The 24,662-nt window shown below is 40.5% G+C and overlaps 1 protein-coding gene across 1 annotated transcript in view; it reads right to left on the reverse strand.

Annotated features, from left to right (window-relative positions):
* Positions 1 to 12,891: 12,891 nt before the first annotated feature.
* Positions 12,892 to 24,662, reverse strand: part of LOC131286887 (serum response factor homolog) — a 139,188-nt gene continuing 127,417 nt past the window's right edge. Inside the window, exons 3-4 of the mRNA XM_058315895.1 lie at positions 14,693 to 15,398; positions 12,892 to 13,182 (exon numbers count right to left, since the gene is read on the reverse strand). Of these exons, the coding sequence (XP_058171878.1) occupies positions 12,953 to 13,182; positions 14,693 to 15,398 (936 nt within the window). The 3' untranslated portion in view covers positions 12,892 to 12,952. The remainder of the gene's footprint in view (positions 13,183 to 14,692; positions 15,399 to 24,662) is intronic.

Consider the following 24,662-nt stretch of genomic DNA (forward strand, 5'->3'; position numbering starts at 1 on the left):
TATGGTACGCTTCCGGTGGGAAACGGCATTTATGCACCCATTTTCCCCGATACACTACACCGAACGGCTGAGTAGCTGTTGATCTTGGTCGGTTGGTAGTAAGTGAATTAATCCGGTCTTCCGTAATCCGTTTTTTTTTCTCGATCCGGTGGAAGTAATATTTCTCGACTCGCGACAGCAACGTGAACAAGGATCCGATCCGCGAGCCGGTCAGCACTGAACTGGACCCTGCCAGGACTCGAAAGGACCCCGCTCAAATGGAAGCACTAAATTTGTGACGCCATTGTCGCAGGAAGGGCGAAGAATAATGGCCACACGGAGGGTGAAGGACTCCTACCCCACACACACACACGTCAAAGGGCCGAGTTCAGGGCAGCGTAAGCATGTAATTATTGGGCAATCGAAATCTACACCTTCCGCCTGCCATTTTTTTGTTGTTGCTTTCCTTCGTTCGTGCAACAAAAGCTGCTTTGGAGTACTTCGGATGAAAAAAAAAACACCAAACAGGACGAACAGTTTTCCACCATGGCTTGCTTTGTGACTCGGATTCGCTTCGGGCACCAATTAAATAACCCCGGACGGACGGTGGACGTTAGTCGATGGAACCAAGCTGATCGGATTGTTTGATTTGATTTGTGGCGAACCACGATTGGGAGTCGCGCGTGAACTTGAACCCAAAGCGAGAAAAATGTATTGTACATAAAACGTCCTTGGTACTCGCCAAAGGGGAGCACAAGTTTTCCACTCGGAAAAGCAACAATTGAAGGGGTGAAAGCATAACTTCATCGACTGGAATTTCTTTTCATTCCGCTCGCGGAGTGGAAGCATAATTTGAATAATAATTTATGGACGGTTGAACAAACGATTGGAAGGAATTATTAAGTAAAGTATTTTTTTGTTTCGTATAAGCTGCTTTACGGTAATTGGATGTGGAAAGCGGATCGACAAGAGGGTGGAAAACCGTTGAGCTTCGTTAGTTTCGGTGGTGGAAATTAGAGGTGATTTATTGTATGCCACGATAAAACTTTAATGAGAACTCTTAATAGAGAACTCAGATGGCAACAGTTTGATTATTCGCGAAAAGTAATATTATAGCATAATAAAAATCGACAATTCTTATAAATTTGGTACACTAAAATCACTTTGTTAATTATTGTAAGCAAAATTAAGAATATTTTTCAACCAAGCTTCATCGGCACAAACATAATCGTATGGATTAGAAGAAAATGGTTTAAATTAGCGGGTTTTATTTTTTCTTACCTCTTCTTCGGCAAGCAGGCACTTTCTTTTCAGCATTGTGTGAAGAGTGTAAAGGTCACGGTTTAGCGCTGGCAACTGTTGCGTCGTGGTTGGGCAAGAATACGATTAAATCATTGCTTGAAACCCAAATTTTCGTTGCGAAGAGTACGATTATCGATTTCGAACGAAGCTGTTTAACCTTGAAGGATTTCATTTGTGCTTCGGTTGCAGGTAGGAAACACTTGTAAATGAATTCTTACACCAGAAAGGTTAGCGAAAAGCGCTAAAACGTTGCTTAAAATATGGGTAAAAGTAGGTAGAACTTCCGAAGTTTAATATTTTAAATCGCGATAATTTTTGGTTGCTTTGGTTCCATTTGACAATCAAATCTATTTTTCTAACATCTACATTAAAGTGATGATTGCATCGTAAACCATAGGACGGACAAACCCCCTGGTTGCCAGGTGGGCAAGAAAAAATCAATAAAACACCGATTATCAACATGTCACACACATGTCCTGTGATGTCCGGTGGGGTAATTCGACCAACATTACGTTGCCTCGACCGCGAGTACACTGACATCGCACATTGCACAACGCAGGCCGGTGGAGTGGAATGGGATCGATTTTTGGTCGGCCGCCGTGTCACCTGGTGTCCATCTAGATTAATATGAATTTATTTTCACGTCCATCGTTCAGAGGGTGACGACAATCGTTAACGCCACGAAGGTAGGCCGATGCTTGGTCCGGTGTTGGTCACCGGGTTAATAGACTTGAAGTCGTGCACCCACCCACCCTTAAATCCTCGGGGGGTCAATGGAGGGAGCTGGGTTAATTTCATCGGTCAAGAGAGGTGGATCTACCTATGAGCATAAGAGTTCCCCGGGATGAAAACCTCAAAAAACACCGATATTACTTGTAATTACTTTTATTTTTAGATATGGATAGTAAGCGATATAAAATATATTTTTTCTAGTTAGATTTTTGGTACACTTTGATATTGCATAATCATTTTTAATTTTCACCTTTTAATCATTGACAGAGTAGTAGTAGTAGTAGAAACCGTATATTTGGTTGTAATTCAGTATGGTACATAATACAATTTTAGACAGATTTTTTAACGGGTTCGATCACATCTTTCCTCGTTATTTGTAATAACATTTGAGCTAGTCAGTTGGAAATGGTATGCAGCCTGACGGCGTATTGATGAAATTCAGTGGGAAAATTGGTTAGTTTAAAAACCCACATGACGAGCAAAAGAAAAAAAAAAAAAATAGTTATTTACTTCAATCTATATCCTAAAACCTTATACTAGTATTTGATTGGATCTTGATCGTGATCTGCCTTAAGTGTATACTTTTGTTTGAGGGAAATTCATAACGGTAATGGATGGATTGGGAGGGGGTGTATAGGACGAGGGAGATATATGAGGAGGGGAGGTATGGTATGGGGTATTGATTTTAACCAGTTGGGTGGTTTGAGTTTATGAGATTTCTGTTACTATAGTTGGATGATAATTTATTAATTTGTTGTTTGATAGTATTTATGTTGCAGTAACTGTGAACTTGAAGAGTTGGGTACCACGGTGGGACATCTAATATTGCCTTTAGATACTTGTTTTGTACGGTTTGAAGTTTTTTCTGGTGCGTTTTGGCACATGTTATCCAGACTTGGGAGGCGTATGTTATAATTGGTCTGATCAAGGAAGTGTAGAGCAGCAATTTGTTTTTAAAATTCAGTTTTGATTTCCTGTTTAGGAAACAGTACAGTACACGAAATAGTTTTTCGCATTTGATAACCGTATTATCTATATGGTATCGAAAAGTCAGCCTTTTGTCCAGAGTCAATCCTAAATATTTGATATTTTCCTTCCATGTATTGTTGATTTGTACCTGGGTGTTTGGAACTTTGTTTGATTTTCTGAAGCGTGTAAAAAATATTGCTTCCGATTTTTCTCCATTTATTTTAATTTTCCACTTTTTGCAATATTTGGAGTATATCTGAAGTGCCGCATTCAATGACTTTATAATGGTTTTGGATTGTTTGCCATTCGAACTGATTGCCACATCATCCGCATATAAATATTGATTACAATTTTTCATTTTTGGTATGTCAGAAATAAAAATGTTGAACAAAATGGGAGAGAGTACGCTACCCTGCGGTACACCTGCCAGAGGAGTATAAGTGTCCGAGGTGCTATTAGATATATGAACTATATTTTCCCTGTCTGTTATAAAACTATGTATGATGTGAACTAAATAATTTGGGAATTGTAATTTAATTAATTTGTATATTAAAGCTTTATGCCATATGGTATCAAACGCTTTTTCTGAGTCTAATAATACAAGACCTGTGGATTTTTTAATGCTTCTGTTGGTAATAATGTCTTTTTTAAGTCTATCTAATTGATGCGTTGTTGATAGACCAGGTTGAAATCCAAATTGCGAATTGGGAATGATGTTATTCCTTTGCGTATGGTTTCTTAGCTTCTGTGATATCAGTTTTTCAAAAAATTTTCCGAGGCAGCTTAGCAAGCTAATAGGTCTGTAATTTTGTGTTAAGCTACTATCTTTTCCGGGTTTTGGGATGGCAACAACTTTAGATATTTTCCAGTCACTTGGAAAATATCCTATTTTAAGGCAACTGTTGAATATTATATTTAAATATACCACTACATTTCTCGGGAGCTTTTTGATCGATCTATTGTTTACTTTGTCTAAACCAGTTGATTTTTTTGATTTAAGATTTTTTATTATATTGATGATATCTTTTGGCTTTATCAGTTCTTCGGGGCCAAAGCCTTGGATGGTATTATTTCTAAGAAAAGTATTGACAGTGTGATTTACTTTATTATCTTGTGTACTGGAATTATTAACGGTAGCATTGTGTGCGGATAAGAAGTGAGATTTTAAGGATTCGCATTTTTCTCTAGGGGTTAGCAGTATTTTACCGTTTTCCTTTAAAGTCTGAATAATTTTTGGTTGGTTTTTGATAATTTTTACAAATTTCCATACTTTGTTTGGGTTATTTGGATTGTTCATTGATGTCAGATTTTTCGACCACTCTGCATTTCGAACCAGGTTTAGTTGCGTATTGATAACATTTGTAAGCTGCGTATGAATGGATTTTAAGGTTGCATTGTGTCTTTGCCGTTGTATTTTTTTTTCTATACATGTTTCTTATTTTAATAAGGCTAAGGATTGAATCCGGTATAATTATGTTGTATTTTCCCGGTATTATTTTGGGTATGGCAATATCGTGTGCTCTGTTTATTTCTTCTGTTATTTTTCCAAGCATGCTGTCTATTTGTGCTTTGCTATGTATGTTACTGACATTTACATTTTGAATTTGAATTGTATTTCTAAGATAACCTTGGAAAACATTCCAATTTGCATTTGAATAGTCGAATATTTCCATTTCGGGTTTGGAATTTAAGGACAGATTCTCGACGTTAAATCTCACTGGTAGATGGTCTGAGGTAAAGTCAATTGATGTTTGCGGGTCTGATATACTGTGTTTGTTATTTGTAATTATTATATCGATAGTGGAAGGGTTATTAGTTGAATTCACTGGAAAATAAGTAGGTGTGGCTGGATGGAAAACGGAAAATTGTCCTTTTTGCAATTCATCAAAAAGAATTTTTCCTGCACGGTTTGTTGACAAACAATTCCACAATCTATGGCGCGCATTCAAATCGCCGCAGATAAAATAACTCTTTTATTATATTTGTAATTGCAAGAATATCACTCTTAAACTTTACCATATCCGTATTGGCTCCTGGATGATAGGCTCCGATTATTGTTATAGGGCTGTTGTTTTGGGTTATTTCAACTGCTATGGCCTCAATTATTTTTAAGTTCTCCATCTTCTCGACGCAGCTTTTCAATAACCAATACTCTGTATATCGAACGGACCGAAATGCGAGGAACAGTTCAAAGAAGAGAGGTGGAGGTGTACTAATAGCGGTATCAAATAAATTCCCTTCGTCGGAGTGCGAAGAAGTAAGTAACTCGGGAACTGAAACACTATGGGTGCGGATTTGCTCCAGATACGAATCCCTCATAATCGGCTCAGTTTACTTTCCGCCAACCATGAGTGATAACACTAATGTAGTCGACGAATTTTGCTCTACACTACGCATCATCGCCAATAACTTTCCAAAATCTGCAACACTACTCTTGGGAGACTTCAATCAACCACTGCTACGTTGGGTGCCTTCTGAAGCAGGATACAGTGTGCTAGACCATTCACGTTCAAAAATCTCATCACCATGTGCCAAGTTGCTAGATGAATTCAATTTCATGGGACTAAAGCAGCTCAACAAATATTCTAACTCGGCCGAAAAATTTTTAGACTTAGTTTTTGCCAACGATCTCGCGATGAAAAATGTATACTCAGTGAAACCAACAGTCGATCATCTTACTGTCCCTGACACTCACCACCCTTGTATAATAGTGGAACTCAACTCAAAAGTCACTGACCACACCCCCAGCTCTTCGGCAGTCCCAATCTACACCTATAACTTTACCAAGGCAGACTATACGAAAATGAGTGAACTACTACAAAACATGGATTGGAATTTTTGCGAATCTTCACAAGACATCGACCTGGCTACAGAACTTTTTATCACCAAGATAAACAGCACCTTTGCAGAATGTTGCCCTAAGATCCAGACACGAACAACATACCCAGCCTGGTCGAACCACGAGCTGAAAGCTCTTAAAGCAGAAAAAATGAGAGCCTACAAACGATACAACAGATCGGGCCTCGAGCGTGACAGAATAACCTTCCACGGTGCCACTGATCGATACCGACGACTCAATTACGTGCTTCACACGCGATACACGCACAAAATGCAAAAAAAATTCTACTCAAGCCCCAAAGCATTTTGGAAATACGTCAACAACAAACGCAAACAGCCTACAATACCGACAACAATGACTTTTAATGACACCCAAGCCTCCACGCCAAATGACATCTGCCAACTTTTTGCTCAGAAATTTGAAAATATGTTCTTAGCTAGCTATGTGGCTTGCACAAACATAGATGAACGCCTCTCACCATTGCCACAAGATGTCCTAGATTTCTCATTTGCGAACGTAAGTGTTACACCTGAATCAGTGCTGGCTTCCATAAATAAACTAAAGCCCTCTAACAACCCTGGACCGGATGGAATCCCATCGTCTGCACTTATAAAGTGTGCAAAAGCCATTTGTGTTCCTCTCTGTAACTTGCTTCAAACCTCAATACGCTTGCGCAAATTCCCTGACGCATGGAAATACTCATACATGACGCCAAAACACAAAAAAGGTTCAAAAAGTGATATAAATAACTATAGAGGAATAACATCTTTATGCTCGAGTGCCAAAATATTTGAGATCATTCTCCACGACGCACTATTATTCTCATGCAAAAACTACATATCTGTTAACCAACACGGCTTCGTACCAAAGCGGTCAGTGTCCACAAACCTAGTACAATTTGTTTCGAACTCTATAGAATGTATGGAATCAGGAGGTCAGATAGACGCAGTCTACACAGACTTCAAAGCAGCCTTTGACACAATCAATCACGACTTGCTGTTAGCTAAGCTTACTCGCTTAGGGGTAGCACAGGAGGTTGTAGTCTGGCTATCCTCATATCTAAGCCAACGAAAATACCGCGTCAAAATTGACAACACCGTCTCAAAGGAGTTTAGTAGTAAGTCTGGTGTCCCACAGGGCAGCAACTTGGGTCCACTACTATTTATTCTCTTCATAAACGATCTCTACTTAGCCATTCCGGACCAACCCCTATTGATGTATGCAGACGACATCAAACTATACAGTACGATAAATAGTGTTAATGACTGCCAAAGAATGCAAGCTTCGTTAAATGTGTTTTCCAATTGGTGTGCGTCCAACCTTCTTACCTTATGCGTCAATAAGTGCAACATTATTAGCTTCTATCGGAAAAAGCATCCAACGACCTACAACTATACCCTGAATAATCATCAACTGGCCCGTAAAAGTGTAATACGAGACCTTGGCACCATTCTTGACCACAAACTTACATCTAATGACCACTACAAAACTGTGATAGACAAAGGAAATCGTACACTCGGCTTCATTATGAGAAATGCTAACGACTTGAAGGACCCTATGTGCCTAAAAGCTTTATATACCTCGCTAGTTCGCTCAACATTAGAATTTAACTCTATCACTTGGACGCCATATTCCGCAGTTTGGATAAATAGACTAGAGTCAATTCAGCGCAGGTTCACCAAAATAGCTCTCTATTACACACCATGGCTCAACCCTACTAACCCGATATCTTATCGTGACCGCTGCTCACTACTAGGATTGCAACCCCTGTCCCACAGGCGAAATGTAGCCCAAGCTACCTTCATAGCTAAACTACTAAACAATGAAATTGACGCACCAATGCTACTAGACAAAATAAATATTTCTGCGCCGGAAAGGGCTCTGAGATCCAGAGACGCCATCAGAATCTCACACACAACTACGACATATGCCAGCAACGCCCCGATCATCGCTATGTCCAAAATGTTCAACATATTCAGTGCCCACCACAATTTCAATGTTAGCACGACTAGTTTTATAACCAACATACTATTAAGATGGACGTCCATGTTGTGATTCTGTTTTCATAGAAGATTGTAAACTCAAATGTAACAGTAACTGTAAGTTCAAACAGACTAAATTGTCCATTGAACAAACTAAACTACATAAACTAAATAAACTAAATAAACTAAATAAACTAAGTTGAAGGCAGGGAGTAGTTTGTGCTCTACACTATTTTTGACCAGTACCATTATACCGCCTTTTGCACCGTGTAATCTATCTATTCTGTAAGAATAGTAATTGGCAATATTAAACGTCTGACCGGGTTTGAGAAAGGTTTCACAAATAGTCATAATATCTATGTTGTTTTTGTGAAGATATTTTATAAGTTCTAGTTTTTTGTTTGAAATGCTATTGGCATTCCAGTACGAAATTTTTAAATCATTTGAAGTCGCCATCACGGGAAACAGAATTTTTGAACGATTTTGAAAACCACCATAATTTGGTCTTCTTTGTTTTTACAGTTTCTCATGCTTAAGAAAGTTTCTTTTACTATTTCAATTAGTTCGTCAGGATTAAATAACTCGTTTGTATTATTTGCTACAACCTTGGCAAATGGGTTAAAATTAGTACGCTGCGTGAAAATGGTGGGGTTTTCGTAAGGAAGGTTTTGTAGGGATGTTTGTTTTGGAGGGAGATGAGGGAAATTACCGTTTGAATGTAAATACTGCTTGGATGTTGTTTGCTTCGGTTTTTCCTTTTCGGTAGTTATTTTGTTCACGCGAACTGGGCATCCGAAGTAATTCGCCGTATGGTTCCCGCCGCAGTTTGCACATTTTAGTTTGTGCGTTGGAAGAATTCCGTCCGTAGAGGCTTTTGCCGCCGGACAGTTTGATGACCCGTGGGCCTCGGCGCACTTTATACACACCGGAGGTCGATAGCAGTTTGCAGCTCCGTGGCCGAAACGTTGGCAATTCTTACATTGCATTATCGAACTACTGTTCGAAAAGTAACGCCATTTCACTACATGATGTTCGAGTGCCGTGATGGACCGCAGCAATTTCATGTCAACGGTACCTTTTTTAAAGTGCAGGAGGTACACGGCTTGATCGTCGTACCGCTTTTGTTTTATCACCAGCTTTTTAACGTTCACTGGTGTGATGTTCTCATCGTTTAAAATACGCGTTATCTCTTCAACGGGCTTGTCCGTCAGTCCTAACAATACCACCTTTGTGGTTTTTTCTTCGTCCAGCTGGTAGGTGTGGAAGTTTGTGTTTGTAGATTTAAGATGTTTTACAATCGCTCGAAAATCACTGCTTGTGGTAGTGCGTACCAGGGTACCGTTATTCGTTACGAGTGTAGTGTATTTAACTACACCGGCAGCAATTATTTTTTTATGTACATCTCCTACGTTGACACTCGCTACCACTATTGGTGGTGGTAATTTGGCTGAAGATCTGGTGGCAGGTGTGACGGTGATCTCTTGGTCCTCTATCGTTTGAAGAATTTCAAACGGATTTGTATTTAACTGGCCTTGCCTGCTTGTTTTCGGCGGATTTCCGATATCCACCGAATTTTGAAAAGTACTTAAAGGCATTGAAGCTCGCCTCTTGCCATTTGTACTCTTCCTACGACCCATTTCTGGGCTAGGTACTTTGAAAAATTCACTGTGTAGTTTGCTTGTTTCGATTGTGTGCGTCGTGGTTTGGTACTCCCGAAATACGTCCGATCGCTATCGAGTATAGATCAGTACTGAATCATTGACAGAAAATCTTTACTTTTGCCTCGTTTTGGTCTAATCTTTCCCTTTGAAGTGCCTGCGAATCACGGGCAAAAGAATGTTTTGCTACTCATGTTATTTGTTTCTCTCATCGAGGCTTAAATTGATTAAAGGGTTTAATAATTGATTTGATTAAAGTATTTGAAATTGATTAAAGGATTTAACAATTTGAGGGGGATTTCAAATTTATTGTGCGACCAATAAAAATCAAACTATTTATTGGTCAAAATATTACATAAATCAAAATATTACATAAAAAAACCCCTCTTCTTAACAGTAGAATTAATTTGAATTTCTTAAAAACAGTTGAACTAACTCCAAAACAGAATGAAATGAGAATGAGAAAGGTATTTAAAAGAGTAATTTAAAATCGATTGACGATTGGTAGGCTATAATAAACAGCAAGATTTGGATTGTAGGGAAATTGTTTGACGTATTAAGATTCCTTTGTTGAATATAATGAATTTTTAAAGTAATACATATACAAAAACATGCAAATCGTTAAAAAAGGAAATTATGAAGAAGCGGGTTCGAAGTATAGCACTTTTCCAATTTTCTTGTACTATTTCCTAGATTTTTATGCTCAAGAATTAATATACTACGTGTAGAATGTATTTCTATTGATACATATAAAACCATATGACAATATTGCAAACATGTACATATATAAATAAGTCCAACATTGGCTTGGGGCCCTAAAAGTAAATTGTTTCGCGTCTGACGGCCGATTGATGTTAGTAACATAGCGAAACGTCCAACGTCATACATGTATTTGAAATAAAGTATAGTTTAAAATTAAAAGTAAGCCATTTTTCCAGGCAACACTTTTTACATTTACAATTATTTTAATGCGTAAATTCTTTGTCCAACTGTTTGACGGAAATCTTTTGCACACTTTGAAATGCAACTGAAGGTGTACTGGCAACTCCAGCAACGAACGATTCAACACACGAGAAGTTAATCAATTCCAGGCACGATAATTACTCGCTCCATCTCAATCGATACCGCGCGGAACCGTACGGCAGAGGGAAACTCCGGAACCGGAGGAAACGTTCGGTGGGCGAAAGATGGCGATTAGCATTTCGATGAGACTGACTTGTGGTCGGCGAGTAATGTTGTGGGAATGTTTTATTATTTTCCCCCTCCCCCACCCGGGTGGAAAGAGTCACCGAACGGTCGTCCGCTAATGTGAGCGTGAGTTTTCCTGTTCGCCAGAAAGGGGTAGGGCTTTCGCGGGGTTGGGAAATAAAAATCGTCAACTCGCAGGCACCCGAAAATGGACACTCCTGCCAAGTAAGGAGGCAACGAATGAATACTCCGCCCTGCGGAAATATTAACCACCGGAACGAAGGGAGGAAAAAAAGCGAAGAAAACCAACCCCTTCCCCCAATGATGCGAGGATGATGAGGTTCCGAAATTGCATTTTTATGCTTTTAATTCCCCGATCGATCACCGAGGGAAGGGGGGTGTGTGGAGGGCCGTAGAACGCAAATTCCGTCGCCGGACGACGAGCGAACGCGAAGAGAATAAATGTAGTAGTAGTGCCACCCGATTGCTAACTCGAGGCGTATCGATTTCGGAATTGCTTTGCCGCTTATTTTGCACGCTAGTCGCCTCCGGAATAATCCGTCACGGACGGCTCTATTGATTTGTGCGACAGTGAAGGAACAAAAGCAAACACGTAACAGCTTTGTAGATGATTTTTTTTATAGTAACCATTTTATTATAATATTTTTATTGACATAAATTCGTGACTTTGGGAGGGGGAATACTTCATGAGGAGAATACATAAATTAAAAGAAGAAAAGACAGTCCTTGAGCTTGACGAAATAAAAACAAAAATAGTTGATAACGCAAAGACCGCGTTAGAAAATGTTAAATAAGAAGTGAGAACTTGCACAAAAAGCAAAAACAAGGAACTCCTTAAGCCTTACACGTTTAACTATAGTAATTAATTATACAGACTTTAATGAAGGCGCTTGTAAGTGAGGTTAATCCTAGCAGAATCCATCATTACAGCAGGTATATGATGATATCAGAAGCAAGCAATCGCACAACATTCCGAAATAGCGCAACACACGGCGGGAAACCTCGGTTTGCATTTGTGGTTAAGGGGAGTCTAATTTTGTTTTTCAATATTGTTTTAACTTTTCATTAAAATAAAAGAAAGACAGTTTTATCTTTTGCTTTTCAGCTCCACAAATTTCAAACACGAGTAAAAATGAAACAGGAAAACAAATGGCCAAAGAAGAATGGTTAGAAAAAGGGTGTTAACGATAACGTGTCTTCAAATAACTCTAACCATATGTCAATGTTTTAAGGGAAGAGTAATTTTCTTAAGCAATTTTCTACCATGTCGGAAAAGTGGTAAAGTTATTCGTTAACAAATTTAAATTTACTGTAAAGCCGGATGTGGCCCAATGTCTATTTCAACTTTTAGCAGTATTTTTGAAAATCTTTTCTGAACTGCTTTTTTTTTCTTGTAAACGAAAAACAGTTTGGTAGGAAATTCGCTCATCATTTTTTAAACTTCTAATGCAAACATTGTAACTCTCAAAAAAGTGTGAGCAAAAAAGCAAATACGAGAGCACTGCTCCGGAGCTCCAAAAGAGATGTTCTAATATTAATAAGTTATGGGTTATATATCGTGTGGCAACCATATGTATTTTGTGTACTGTTCTGTCTTCAAAATAATATAGTAAACGCATTTAAATTCATTCCTTCGCGATAAATGCTCCTATCGTATGTCTCTATTTTACAACAAATGCATTTATTGGTGCTGTGGGGTAATTCCTTCCGACATGGCTTACATGGAGATCAACGTTTGAAAAGAAGTAAAAAATATAATGCAAAGAAAAACACGCTACGAAACGATACAAGAGAAAGAAAAAAAAGCATAAACTATCGAAGCCTAATGCTCTGGTACTTCCCGGTCTGGACTGCTCTCCCATTGCGGGATTAATTCACGCCATCTTACAGGGCACAAGATGGGCGTTTAATGCTTGGATGGAGCAGGTGTTACAGTATTTCTCGTTGTTTGGTGCCAAAGTTAATGTACGCAATTGAATAAGCTATAGGTTTTGATCAGCTAGCCGCCTTGTGGTATGCCTAAAGCGCACCAGTTTTAGAGAGAGTACATGACCGTTTCAAAAAGTCACATTCAAACTGTAAAAACCCTGACAAAAAGAAAATGTATACGCCTCCTTTAGCACTAAACACCGAGAAATGCTGTATGTTAACATCCTGACGACCGAACGCCTCACGATGTTTACATTGTTCTACTGCCGCAGCGTTTGATCGGCCACGGCCTACACCACTGTGGTGCGTGCGGCTGCCAAGGTGTTAAGCATGGTACGTCCACTCTCCGTCCACTACTCGACGGCTTCAGTCTTGACGGAGCCACCGGAGGTTGGGTGCCGCCGGGAGGAGGTTGCACCGGACGATCCGCTTCCGGTTCGGGACGAGTTGCTTGCGGGGGCGGAGGTAGACGTAGGGATCGCTAAGGTGGACGTGAGTGGACCGTTGACGACCAGCTGATTGGAGTTAGCTTGCGCGGACATCAGCGGCAGTGGGATGGTAACGTACTGCTGGGTTCCGCCATCTGTAACAGGGAGCAAATTTCAAGAGATTAGTAGCCGAAAGGAAGACGTACCTTAATAGGTTGATAAATTTCTAATCTAGTTTTAGAATCTATCTCAAGTGAGGCTGAATTCGCCCGCCAACTTTTGACTGCAGCTCGAACTTTATTCAAAGGGAGCGGAGTCTACAAGCTGAATCCAGATTCCAAAGAAATTTGAATCATAATTCTTGATACTAAGCTAACCTAAAGCCTAAAACCAGGCGTTAGTCTTTGGTAAAGCACAAATCAAACCAACTACATTTCGTACAGAATCAAATGTCCTGTACTGATACCAGGATATATTTTCTGATGAGAAAAACTTTAACCTCGATGGCTCAGACCGCAACAGTCATTATTGGCACTATTTGTGGGATAAAGGAAGTAATCCGATCCAAGAGAAATTTTGGAGGAGCACCTGTAATGGTATGATGAAATTTTTTCTATGATTTAAATTCACTCATTTGCTGGATCAAAGAAATCACTGTTCTTGAGTGGCCAGCATGTAGTACAGATTGCAACCCTATTGAGAACCTTCTGGATATACTGGCATCGAAGATGGATGCCAATTCAACATTGTGAATGTGTTGAAGGCATGCATCAAAGAGTGCTGAGAATAAATTGACCAATAAACCATCAAGAAGCTGGTTTCTTCGATGCCTTACAAAATATTTGAAGTGAAGAAGAAAGGAGAAGCTACCAATTACTCAAACAAAAATAATGTTTAAACGCTTGGATTTAACTTAAGAAGACTTGAAGTGCGGACTTTTTATAGCTCGCCGAGGAAATAATGAAATTATTTTAAAATGGAACGATTTAATATTCATTATACTTCAAAACCAAGAAAATCGATGGCGCAGCTAAATGTATCGCACTGCAGTTCATGAAGCAACATTCTTTTGCGCACAATCATATTTAGAGATTTGAATCGCAATGATCCCAACATTTCAGTTACTTTTTTTGTAATTTGAAAAGTGCAAAATGAGATTTAAATCACCACAGAGACTTGAATCCTAAACAGAGATTTGAACCCCAAAAGAATCCATGAGTAAGTAAAAGAGTTACAAATCACTACATAGATTTGGGTCCGTATTAAGAAATTGAGCCCCAAACAAAACCCAATTACGAATTTGAACGTTAACCAGGTATTCAACAATTATGCATAAGAAAGCACATTTCGACTACGTAGATATGCATTGTTATACTTGTTTTTGGCAAAAACATTATCAACACATTTCACCTCAAGTTTATTGAATTCTTACTTACTTTTGGGAGTCAAATCTGTGCTGACTAGTAACTCTTCTACTTACTCATTTACTGTTTTTGGGATTTGAATCGTTCTTAAGGATTCAAATTAAAAACGCTTTACAATATTTTTGTTAGTATTTAAATCTATCAATTCAATGGCAATATGGTGAGCACACTACTACAAATGTCAAAGTATTTTTGATTTATGAATAATCAGTGATGAAAATATCGTTGTTGCAATACGTACTTTCACTGTGCAGCTGTATTTGACCCGTTTGTATCAGCTTCACCAGCACGTCCTGCGGCAAGCTGCTGAGTGCCGCCGCCGGATACACGATGCTGCTGGTGATTTGAGGTACCGCCGCCGAACTGATCGGCACGATGACCGGCGTCGACGGCGGCGGCGGTGTTGCTGATACGGGTGCTGCTTTCATCTTCGAGGTTGATTTCCCTTTCCCCGACTGTTTGGTTGGCTGTTGTTGCTGCTGTTGTTGCTGCTGTTGCTGCTGGTACTGCTGTTTGTGATGATGCTGCAGCTGCTGCTGGATTTGCTCCTGCAGGGCCTGCTGCTGGTGCTGGATTTGCTGCTGGATAGCGGAGATGGTCGCGGCGGCAGTCGAGGCCGTCATCACCACGGGCGTTCCGGTGGCCGACGATGGAAAGGAACCCATGGTACACGGCCCGGCCCCGTTGTTGGCACTCGACTGGACCTGCGCAGCACCTTCACCGGCGTTGGTGTTGGTGCTGCTGCTTGTGCTGACGGCGGTGTTGACCGCGCCGGATGACTTTTCAACCGCGCCTTCGCTCTTAAGACTATGCGGCTGCTGTTTCTGCTGCTGCTGATTATTACTGCTACTGTTACCGGTAGAACTAGTGCTAGGTCCTGGTGGTGGCGACTCCGGTGGCGAATACTCGTCCGACTCGCTGCCGGACGACATCGGCGACCGGTCATCCTGCAAAAAAAGAGCAACAAAACGAGCGTTAGTATGACAAGTTGACGAGTGGGCAATTTGTTTTGACACCGAACGAAGCGCGCGGACGCTGACAAATGACACGCATCGAAATGGGCAAAACCAGCATGCAGCAATAGGCGGAAAAGGCACGGGCACGATCATATATATATATAAACACATACAGCACAAGCCACCCAATGTCCAACCCATCCAACCGATCATCATCTCTGCCCAACCAAGGACGACGTACACACGCGTATTACACAATCTGTAACAAAAAGGGGATTAACGTGCGCAAAATGGAGATAAATCGTTTCGGACCAAATCGGGGGCTCTGGTCGGGTGCTTTTTTTCCCCATCTTCCTCCTCGTATATCATGGTCTGCGGTCGTGTGACGGAGGGTTCGGTGCGTGTTAGATGGACGATTGATCGAATCGGTTCGGTTTGGGAATGGATGAGCACGCATTTGCACGGTTTGCGCCGGTTTGGGGATCGGCAGCGAGCCAATCTGCTTTAATCTGACTGACTGGTTACATATGGAACATGCACATACAGCGTCCTCCGCAGCATGGTTCAGCTATTGGTGTTGAAAGGTTATGGAAGGCGAACCTTCAAACCAAACTCCCCCGGGAGGGCATGGAAGCTTTTCTTTATATTTTCATTTGAAAAGAGGATTGTAAGCTGATATTAAGACGCTTCATTGCTAGATGTATAGGTAGATCTATGTGAAATAACCAATTTGAGTGAGGGTAAAGTATTAAGACCTTTTTACTATATTTTTCAATGTTTAAATTTCTTAAAACAAAACTCGTATATTTGGTTTGACATTTAGTTTCAGAAGTATTTCATGATTCACTCATATAAAATTATTATCAACCTCAAAACTTGTTTTAAAACGATTTAGCATAAACAATTTTTTTTTTCGAAATTGCAAAACGAGCAAACGAACAACTTCAACGCAGCGTGATAACAGCAAGTGACGAACCCGATGGCATGTGCACATGATATACCTCTCGAACCGTCTTACCACCGTCTCGTTTCCTCCAGCAACACCACCCCGCGCACGGCCAGCAACCACCACAGCACTCCACCCGCGTATGGTAAGGTATTTCATTAATAAAATATTCCACCGAATTTGGCAAACTGTCTCTTCACCCGATTGGGAAAGTACGATAGCTTCTGCCAGTTGCCTTTTTGAGCGCACCTCGAACCGGGCCGTCACCACCGGCCCCGAAGCATTCGTGTTCGGAGCCGGCCAGTCTCCGGGCGATTTGCTTTCGTTCCTCGCGGGTGTGCTTTATTAATGAAGCGCAAAATTATGACGCGCGAGCCTCGGAAAAACAGGACGTTCCCGGGGCCAACCCGGGGTTTTTTGTTTTTTGCTCAGCCGCAGACCAACTGACGCTCGTCGGACATCATTCGCAGCATCGCATCATGCGATCTGACAAACGAGATATTTTCTATTTTTATATGCACGAGGGCCACTGCGCTCCACTTTTGGTCCGAAGTGAATGCCGATCGGTGCAGGTGATGGAAATGCGAAGTGGAAAGCGAAGGGAGGGGCGTTGAATTTGCAATAGGAAAAAATGACACTCGATCTCATCTCTCGTCTCTGCATCGTTTTTTTTTGTTTTCAATGTTGCTGTAATCAGCGGCATCCTACTTGCGATACTGCGGAATCTCAAATCGATCACCAGCAGAAGGTGAAAAATGGAAAAAGGCAAGGAAAAACCCGGCGATGCCATAACATTTAGTGGCAAAGACAAATTACAAATTCAGCAATGTGTTGCGTCGCTGCTCCCTTGTTTCACTTGTTTCAATTGTGGCTATGCCGAAGAAATACCGTTGACGTACAATAATACGTGAAATTGATTTAATTTATTTACATGAAATCATTTTGTAGAAAAGAGATGTTGAAATGACATGGAATTTTAATATGTCATATTTATGATTAAGGAGTGATTCTTTTCAACAACACATAACTTTTAATGCAGAGTGCCAATTGCGATACATGATTGTTCGAAAGAACAACTTGTTTTAATTTTTGTTCATTTTTCGTACATCTATATGAGGTTTATTTGTAATATCTTTATCGAAATCGCAATAAAATCACACTCAACAGATTTTACAAATTTCATCACAGCCACCTTAGTCCTCGGTAGCGGTGATCTTTGGAATAAGGAAACGGCTGTCTCGAACAAAGTGATACTCAACTCAACTATCAGAATGGGCGGCCCCAAAATACTCACAACATGTTATGGAAAACATTTTTAAAAATCCCACTGCTTGTTTCCGTTGTGACACCAAGAAGGTTAGCTTGTATCACAAGTTGATTGTTAAAAGGTTTGGTTGAGTGTGATATGGTTTGCTTTAGAAAGCCCTTAATCACAACCAAAAATCATATTTTTGCATGTTTAACAATCCTGTCTTGCTTTTATATTATTGGCTAAATGATAAGCTTACTTGCAATTTTTCAATAATAATTTCTGTATTTGTTGAAAAATAATTGATTATAATTTTATTCAGCACTAACAAGGTACGAAAAGGAAGAAAAAATTAAAAAAAGCTAAACTTGGTAAGCTAATACAAAATTTGAAAATTCTAGTTGAAATGAAAAGGACTATGAATGGAAAGGAAATTAATTGTTGTGAAAGTGAAGATGATACTAAAAAAATGGAATGAGCAGAAAAGATTCAATACCAAAGACATTTGTTAAATTAATGTACACAAACTGTTCACGGAACATCTTGTAAATAAAGAGTTGTAACCCAACGTTCGTTTTGAGCAAACACAAAAGTGCCAATGTCTTAAATTAAATAGAACACAAATAATTGAAGTTTATAATTTCAAACCTAATCTACAAGATATCAAAATCTGTTTGACCTAGAGAGCATTCCTTTCAAATAACATTTTCCAAGGTGAGGCTTAAGGGCAAATAATGCAATGACATTGTCCCACTTCGATTTTCCTCCGTGTGCCGACAGCGATCACGACAGTCCAGGGGAAAAGCGTTAAAAAATTGAACCCGAACAAAAACGGGCAGAAAAGCTAACGAGGTGTCGCCCTAGAATAAGGACACTCCGCGGTGGCAAATGCTGGTGACAATCACGACCGCGAGACAAACCTCGGAGCTAGTGGTGCCCGCTCGGTTCTAGGTCGCGGCTCCGTCCAGCTGCTTGACGGTGCCGTGACACGACGCCGTGAGCGGTTTCGTCCGAATTCCCAACGGTATCATCTCGGGTCGGGCACCTGTCCGTGCGCATAGCTTCGCGTATGCAGCCCTGGCGGGCCCAAAACAGACACACCGGCCAGCATACATTAATGACACCGCCGAGACAAACTGTTGCCAATCGAACACACACACACATCACAGGGCTATCGAGGGTGTCCCGTCGTCCGTCGATGATCACGACCGGCAGCAAGCTGGCTGGCGATTCGGGATCCGGAACGTGTGCTGCCATCGACAGATCGACACACTGGCCAATGATTGCGTTTTCGAGAGACGTTTTGTCTGAGACGCATCGGTTCGCAGCGTCGATCGAATCTCGAGCTCGCTCTCGATTGTGATAATCAACAGCCGGCGCGGGTTGGCGGTTGGCGAAGGTTGCCACCGGTGGCACGCCGCGACCATCTACGGCGAGGCGTACATCTGGTGCAGGCCATAACAGTGACGAGGATGAGGAAAAAACGCACTCAATGCGATGCCACTTGTCCGAGCATGGATCATACGCCGCCTGGGGCTGGTGGAAAACATTTAATTCTAGTAAAATGTTGTTTGTCATAGAGCACACCATTTAGGAAATGCCGCACAACCCGGCCCCAGGCCACAGCAGACCCCCCGGCCGGTTCCCGACCAGACGAACCCAATCGAGTTTCCATCGCTGCCTTCCACCTTATCGATCGATGGCGATCGTGGAAAATCGTTGCGTTCCAGAGGCGTCACGAAGGAAGGAAGGTAGGTAGCCGGGAAACGGCTGAATTAATCTTTTAATTATTGAATACCGGGAATTGCACTATCGAGGTCTTGGACACACCAGCGCTAGACATACGGGCTCGGCTCGAAGATCCTCATGGGTGAGATTGAAGATATCGGGAAGCAAGTATCGATAGCACCTAATCGGTTTGAGGAGGATGTATTTTCCTCCCGTTGAATTTGAACATTATGTTATTTTTATTTTCTTTTGCTATCGTATATATTGTGATTTAGATTGCTTCAAATTAATTGTAACTCATTTTAAACGTTTATACATTCTTTGATATTATTGCAACTGTAATACAGTCTCCAAAATTCCTATAACCACACCGAACCATTTCTATAAGTTCTAAACTTACTGTCAATGGAATAAGATCTGTAATGTTTTTCGAAAACTACATACACATTGACCACACCAACTTCAGATTTTTCCTAGTATTGGTGGAGTGACAATTTTTCAATGAAAAAGTTTATGTTGATACAGAAAGAAATATTTATAAGCGCCACACTATTTTGTTTAAACTCTTAAAACTCTCCAACAAGTGCTTAGCTTGTTTCATATTTTTCAGAACTCTCTTATTTGTCAACAGATTGTCCAAGTACTGCTGGATGGCCGAGGGTGTCTTAAGTAATTTGTGTCTGATGATCGCTCAAAGTTCTCAAGCCAATCTAAACGGCTCCGTCGATATAAAATCGTCTGGCCAGAATTCCTTAAAAATTCTCGTTACAAGAAGATTTTCTTTAGAAGAGAAGAAGAATAATTATATTTAATAAGATTTTTTTTCGGTAATAACAGTAGTGTTTTCATCTGCATAAATACTAGTGGATACACCAGATTGTTCAAAAAGTAAATAAGCTATGAAAAATGATACAGAATGTCGTTGGTAACAAAACATGCAAACAAACAAACAAACAAAAAGTAAGATGAGAATTAAAAACAATAAGAGTGCGTTTGAAGAAAATTCGAGCTCTGTGTATCGAGAAGAAATAAAAACCCTTTCTGCCAATGAAAAACACACTCTATGGATGTCTCAATTAAAAATCGACAGTAGAAATAATACGATTTTTAAAAACTGATCTGAAACGCAGAAAAGGCTGCACGCAAGCAAGAAGCTAACAAAAACCCAACTCCGAATCTCGCTAATGTCTGCCAAACATGGACAGCGTTGGGAAGACTTTTTCCCGAAGCCAGCCAAAAATCGCCCACGAAGTCTGCTTGGGTGGCCCGCGAAGTGAGACGATGTAAGAAAATTCCAGCAGCTCATCAAACCCCACATCAAACGTCGTCACCCTTCCGCACCGGCGACCCTCTGGGGACCGAACGGAGCGGAAGACAAAAAAAAACACGTAATTCATTCTTCAGCGAACTCGCTTGAAATTCAGCCCAGCGTGTGATATGCGACTCGCTGTCGTTAAGACGAGATGTTGTTTTTAGTTTGAGTTTCTTCTAAAATCGAGCTCAACCAAAAACCACAAAGTTGAAACCGGAAAAAAGGAAACATAAAACCAACCGACCCGACTCGTGACAAAACATTTGACAATCACGAACGTCCCACCGGGAATCGAACCATCTTCTCCAGTAGGGTTCGATACTGAAGCAAAACCAAACCAGACGTTAACAAAACTCGCTTGAAAGTAATTAGCAATCCTCTCCAGCTTCAACGAGCATTTCTCGAGTGGGAAAGTGGAAAAAAGAATACACCCTTACCACCTGATGGGATGCAATCCTTCCCTGGCATTGGGGGTTTTCTTCATCTGACACGGTAGAGAAAGTACAGCGAACGACAAAACTTTGCGCTGTTGGTGGCGAACAAGTTTGCAGGATACCACTGCAGGAAAATGGTTTGAAGGAAACTTTTCAAGACGTTGCAAAATGAGAAACATTTCTATAGAAAATCAACGTACGTTTTAATTTCACTAGTAAAACACTTTCTACGCATTAACGGCGGAATTCAAACTGGATGTAATTTCGATTCCATAAGAGGGTGCAAAGTTGAAATTAAAATATATAATGTAAAACTTTACACATTGTTTAATTTAAAAAAAATCTGTTAGAGATAGTCCGGAACTGCGAGCCCGGACTCGCTCTAACAAGCACCTGTCAAAGATGATAGAAAAAAGGAACTATGATAGGTAGGAACATGTATAAATAAGCGCGGAAAATAGATAACGATATTTTCTGTTACAAACAACATCGAGTAATAGAGACTTATGTTTTGGTTGTTTTCCCAACCACAGTTGAAAACATCCTAAAGTTTGTTAATTTTTGCTATCGTTTAACAAGATCAGATCATTATTTTTTCATAAGTATTTATTATGACATTATAGAATATATATAGGACATTACTTTAACCCAGTCCTAAAATCTATAAAATGAAATGTTAAAATTCAACTATAACATATAGTCTGCTATATGTTATCGTTATCTTTTGATATACTTCATATGATATAAGCAATGTCAAGGCTTTACTTACAAAAAAAAAAAAACGTTATAGAACATGGTTTGCCATAACCAAGGTAATGCTTCAAAGCGACTGACGGCACATTAAACAAAACTGTCGCAAAAGCTTGAAGAACGAAACACAATCGCTTTGACGCACGACCTTTCCTATCGCTCTTAATACCTGCGGACGTAAACAACTGAGCCCTGTCAAAGCCATGAAAGGACCGTATCCTTTTTCTGCAACGAACGCTAGAGTTTTTATGCGAAAACAATTTTGAGAAGCTGTTTAGTTTCCGGGCACGTTCTAAGCAATCGAAAAATAAAATACGAGCCGATGGAGTCGTAAAACTCGGGACGATTGTGCGAATATCAAGTGAGTAGTTTAACATTCCAGTATGCCACTTTGTTGCCTCTGACGCTTGGTTATTTTGAATAAGATTGTTTAAACGAAGAACAAACCCTTCGAGTGGGATGGTTAAGCGACGAACCCCGAATGCTAGCGAATTATAAACGCTATAGTATAAGCGGCAATCATTACACGACTCTACAATTCCTTTAGTTTTAACTTGATCGGGACGGGGAGAGAAGGAAAAAAACATATGAACCCCCACCGAACTCCGATTGGACGTGATTGGAAAATGTATTCAATATGGCCGCCGCGCCGGTACGTGATTGTCCGCCCTCCTGCCCGAGACCAGAAACTCCTTCGACTTCACAAAAACGGGGCGGTTCGGATAAAAATATAAATAATAAAAATGAACAAAAACCTACCGAACCGAGCTCCGACGGCTTTTACTTCATGGACCTCGAGGAGCAATGCGGGGACTGATAATTATACCTTGCGCAGCGCAGGAAAATGCGCTGTCCAATGATTTATGCAAAATGATGTAATTATCAAAAGCAACGTTGCCATTTTGAGCCCGAAAGGGGTTGACTCGCCTGTCGCCCGCTTTAATGGCTGCCGAGTTCTTTGGATCGCTGTAGAAATGATTTACACCGCCTCCGAGCCGGTTGGCAGGGAGAAAAGTCGCCCAGTGTTGATGATGATGGTTTCGCTAGCGCACGGAAAAGTTTAGCGATTGAAACAAACCAAACCAGTGGACAAAGAATGCACAAAAACACACGAGCACACGCGCGCAACCGTCGCACAAATCACCCAACTGCAAGTTGAGCCCCCGATCGAGGCGTGTACCGAGCTTCAATTTCGGGCTGCATTTCTGCATTTTAAATCAACATCCATCCATCACGCGGGGGTTCCAGCTCAGGCAAGCAGTCTTGTTCGGCTCGGCCGCTTATCAGAGACTCCAGGTCTTCGGAATGGACACTCATTGCCAGCACATCCCCCTATTCTCGGGGCAAGGAAAAATCATTCCCATTTTAACACGTTCGATTTTACCGCAGCAAGGGTGGTAGGAAAAGGTTTGCACAGTGGTTTGAACTAGAGTGTTCGCAACACTATTTAATACAAGTGAAATAATAAGCCGTTCAAAATAACTTGGAAATTACCATTTTAACGTTTGCGTCAAATAAAAATAGACAAATTTTCGACGACGTAAAAAAAAAGTTAACCAAGCCAATTAAACCAAGTATTTTAATTGTAAAGATACATCTTTTTAGTACTATAAAAAAATATTCCGACAGCCGGTAAGGTGACCTTACGGTTCTTTGTCGAAACTTCAGCAATAGCTGACATAACCAGTCATTTAGAGATGTTTTTCAGTTGTTATTTGGTCTTCGTGACTAAATGTTATTCCGTTTGGAATGTAAATTCAAAATTTGGAATAGGTCCTATCTTTAAGAGTTGTGAATACTTGTCTTGATCGAGTAATTAGTCTTGTATGACACATCTGTATAACAATGTCTATCTTTTCTAAGTCTTTGAACTATTTCCCTTTGTTGAAAAGACCTTCTGGCCTAAGGAACCGAATGATTAAGCCATTTTGTAATTTGGGGCCAGACCAAGGCTTCCAAATAATTTTTTAACCTTTCTCCATAAGTGACCAAACAGTTAAAACTCCAGTCAAGTTAAATAGAAGATGTCTTACAACATCAAACAAGTTTGTTCCGCGATAAAACTGGAAGTTCCAACATGTAATAGAACGTAGTTGGTTTAATGTTTTGGCAACGGCAAATTCAATTTAAATGAGAAAGTTGTCAAACAAATGTAAAACAAATACCACTCTTTATTTTGCTTTCAAAAGAAAATTTCTATTCGTTCGATTGCATTTTCCATTCGCTCGATTTCGTTCGAGTTCGTTTAAAATTAACTTATTTATTTTCTTTGTGAACGTTACAGCAGTCACAATATTTTAAATAAGCAGAAACAATTGATTTTTCAAAACAAGAATAAGTTGTTAAGAATTTTGTTAAATATGGCTAGGCGTGGTTTAAAAAAGATGAAGTTGAATAACCGTTTATTAAAAAAGAAAATATTTTTCCATTTAACCGTCTTTGGTGAACTGCCTGTTGCATACATTCCCAATGTTCGCAAACGTTTCCCAGTTTGGTTGTGGTTTGTTTGATCGGCATAGGAATGTTCTTCGATTGCTCCTGGAATGTATTCCTCCCCTCCCCTCCCTCCAAGTGTCGGTGTACGTTACAGAAATGATCTGCACAAAAGCAATCACCACTTCGAAACCGAACCCGTATGTGCACTTGTCCAGCTTGTCGAAAGGTTTTTCCCGCACCGGACGGTGACGAACGGCCCCCGAAGGATGGCACACCGGGCATCGTAGCCATACAGTCTCCGGCGGACGGTCGGTAGGAAATCGGAACACGGAAAAATGTCTCGTATTTTTTATCCCCACCACCACCTCGCCCCACCCTCCCGGTGGATGTTTGATTTTCT

Source organism: Anopheles ziemanni, chromosome 3 (assembly GCF_943734765.1).
Source record: "Anopheles ziemanni chromosome 3, idAnoZiCoDA_A2_x.2, whole genome shotgun sequence".
Lineage (NCBI taxonomy): Eukaryota > Metazoa > Arthropoda > Insecta > Diptera > Culicidae > Anopheles > Anopheles ziemanni.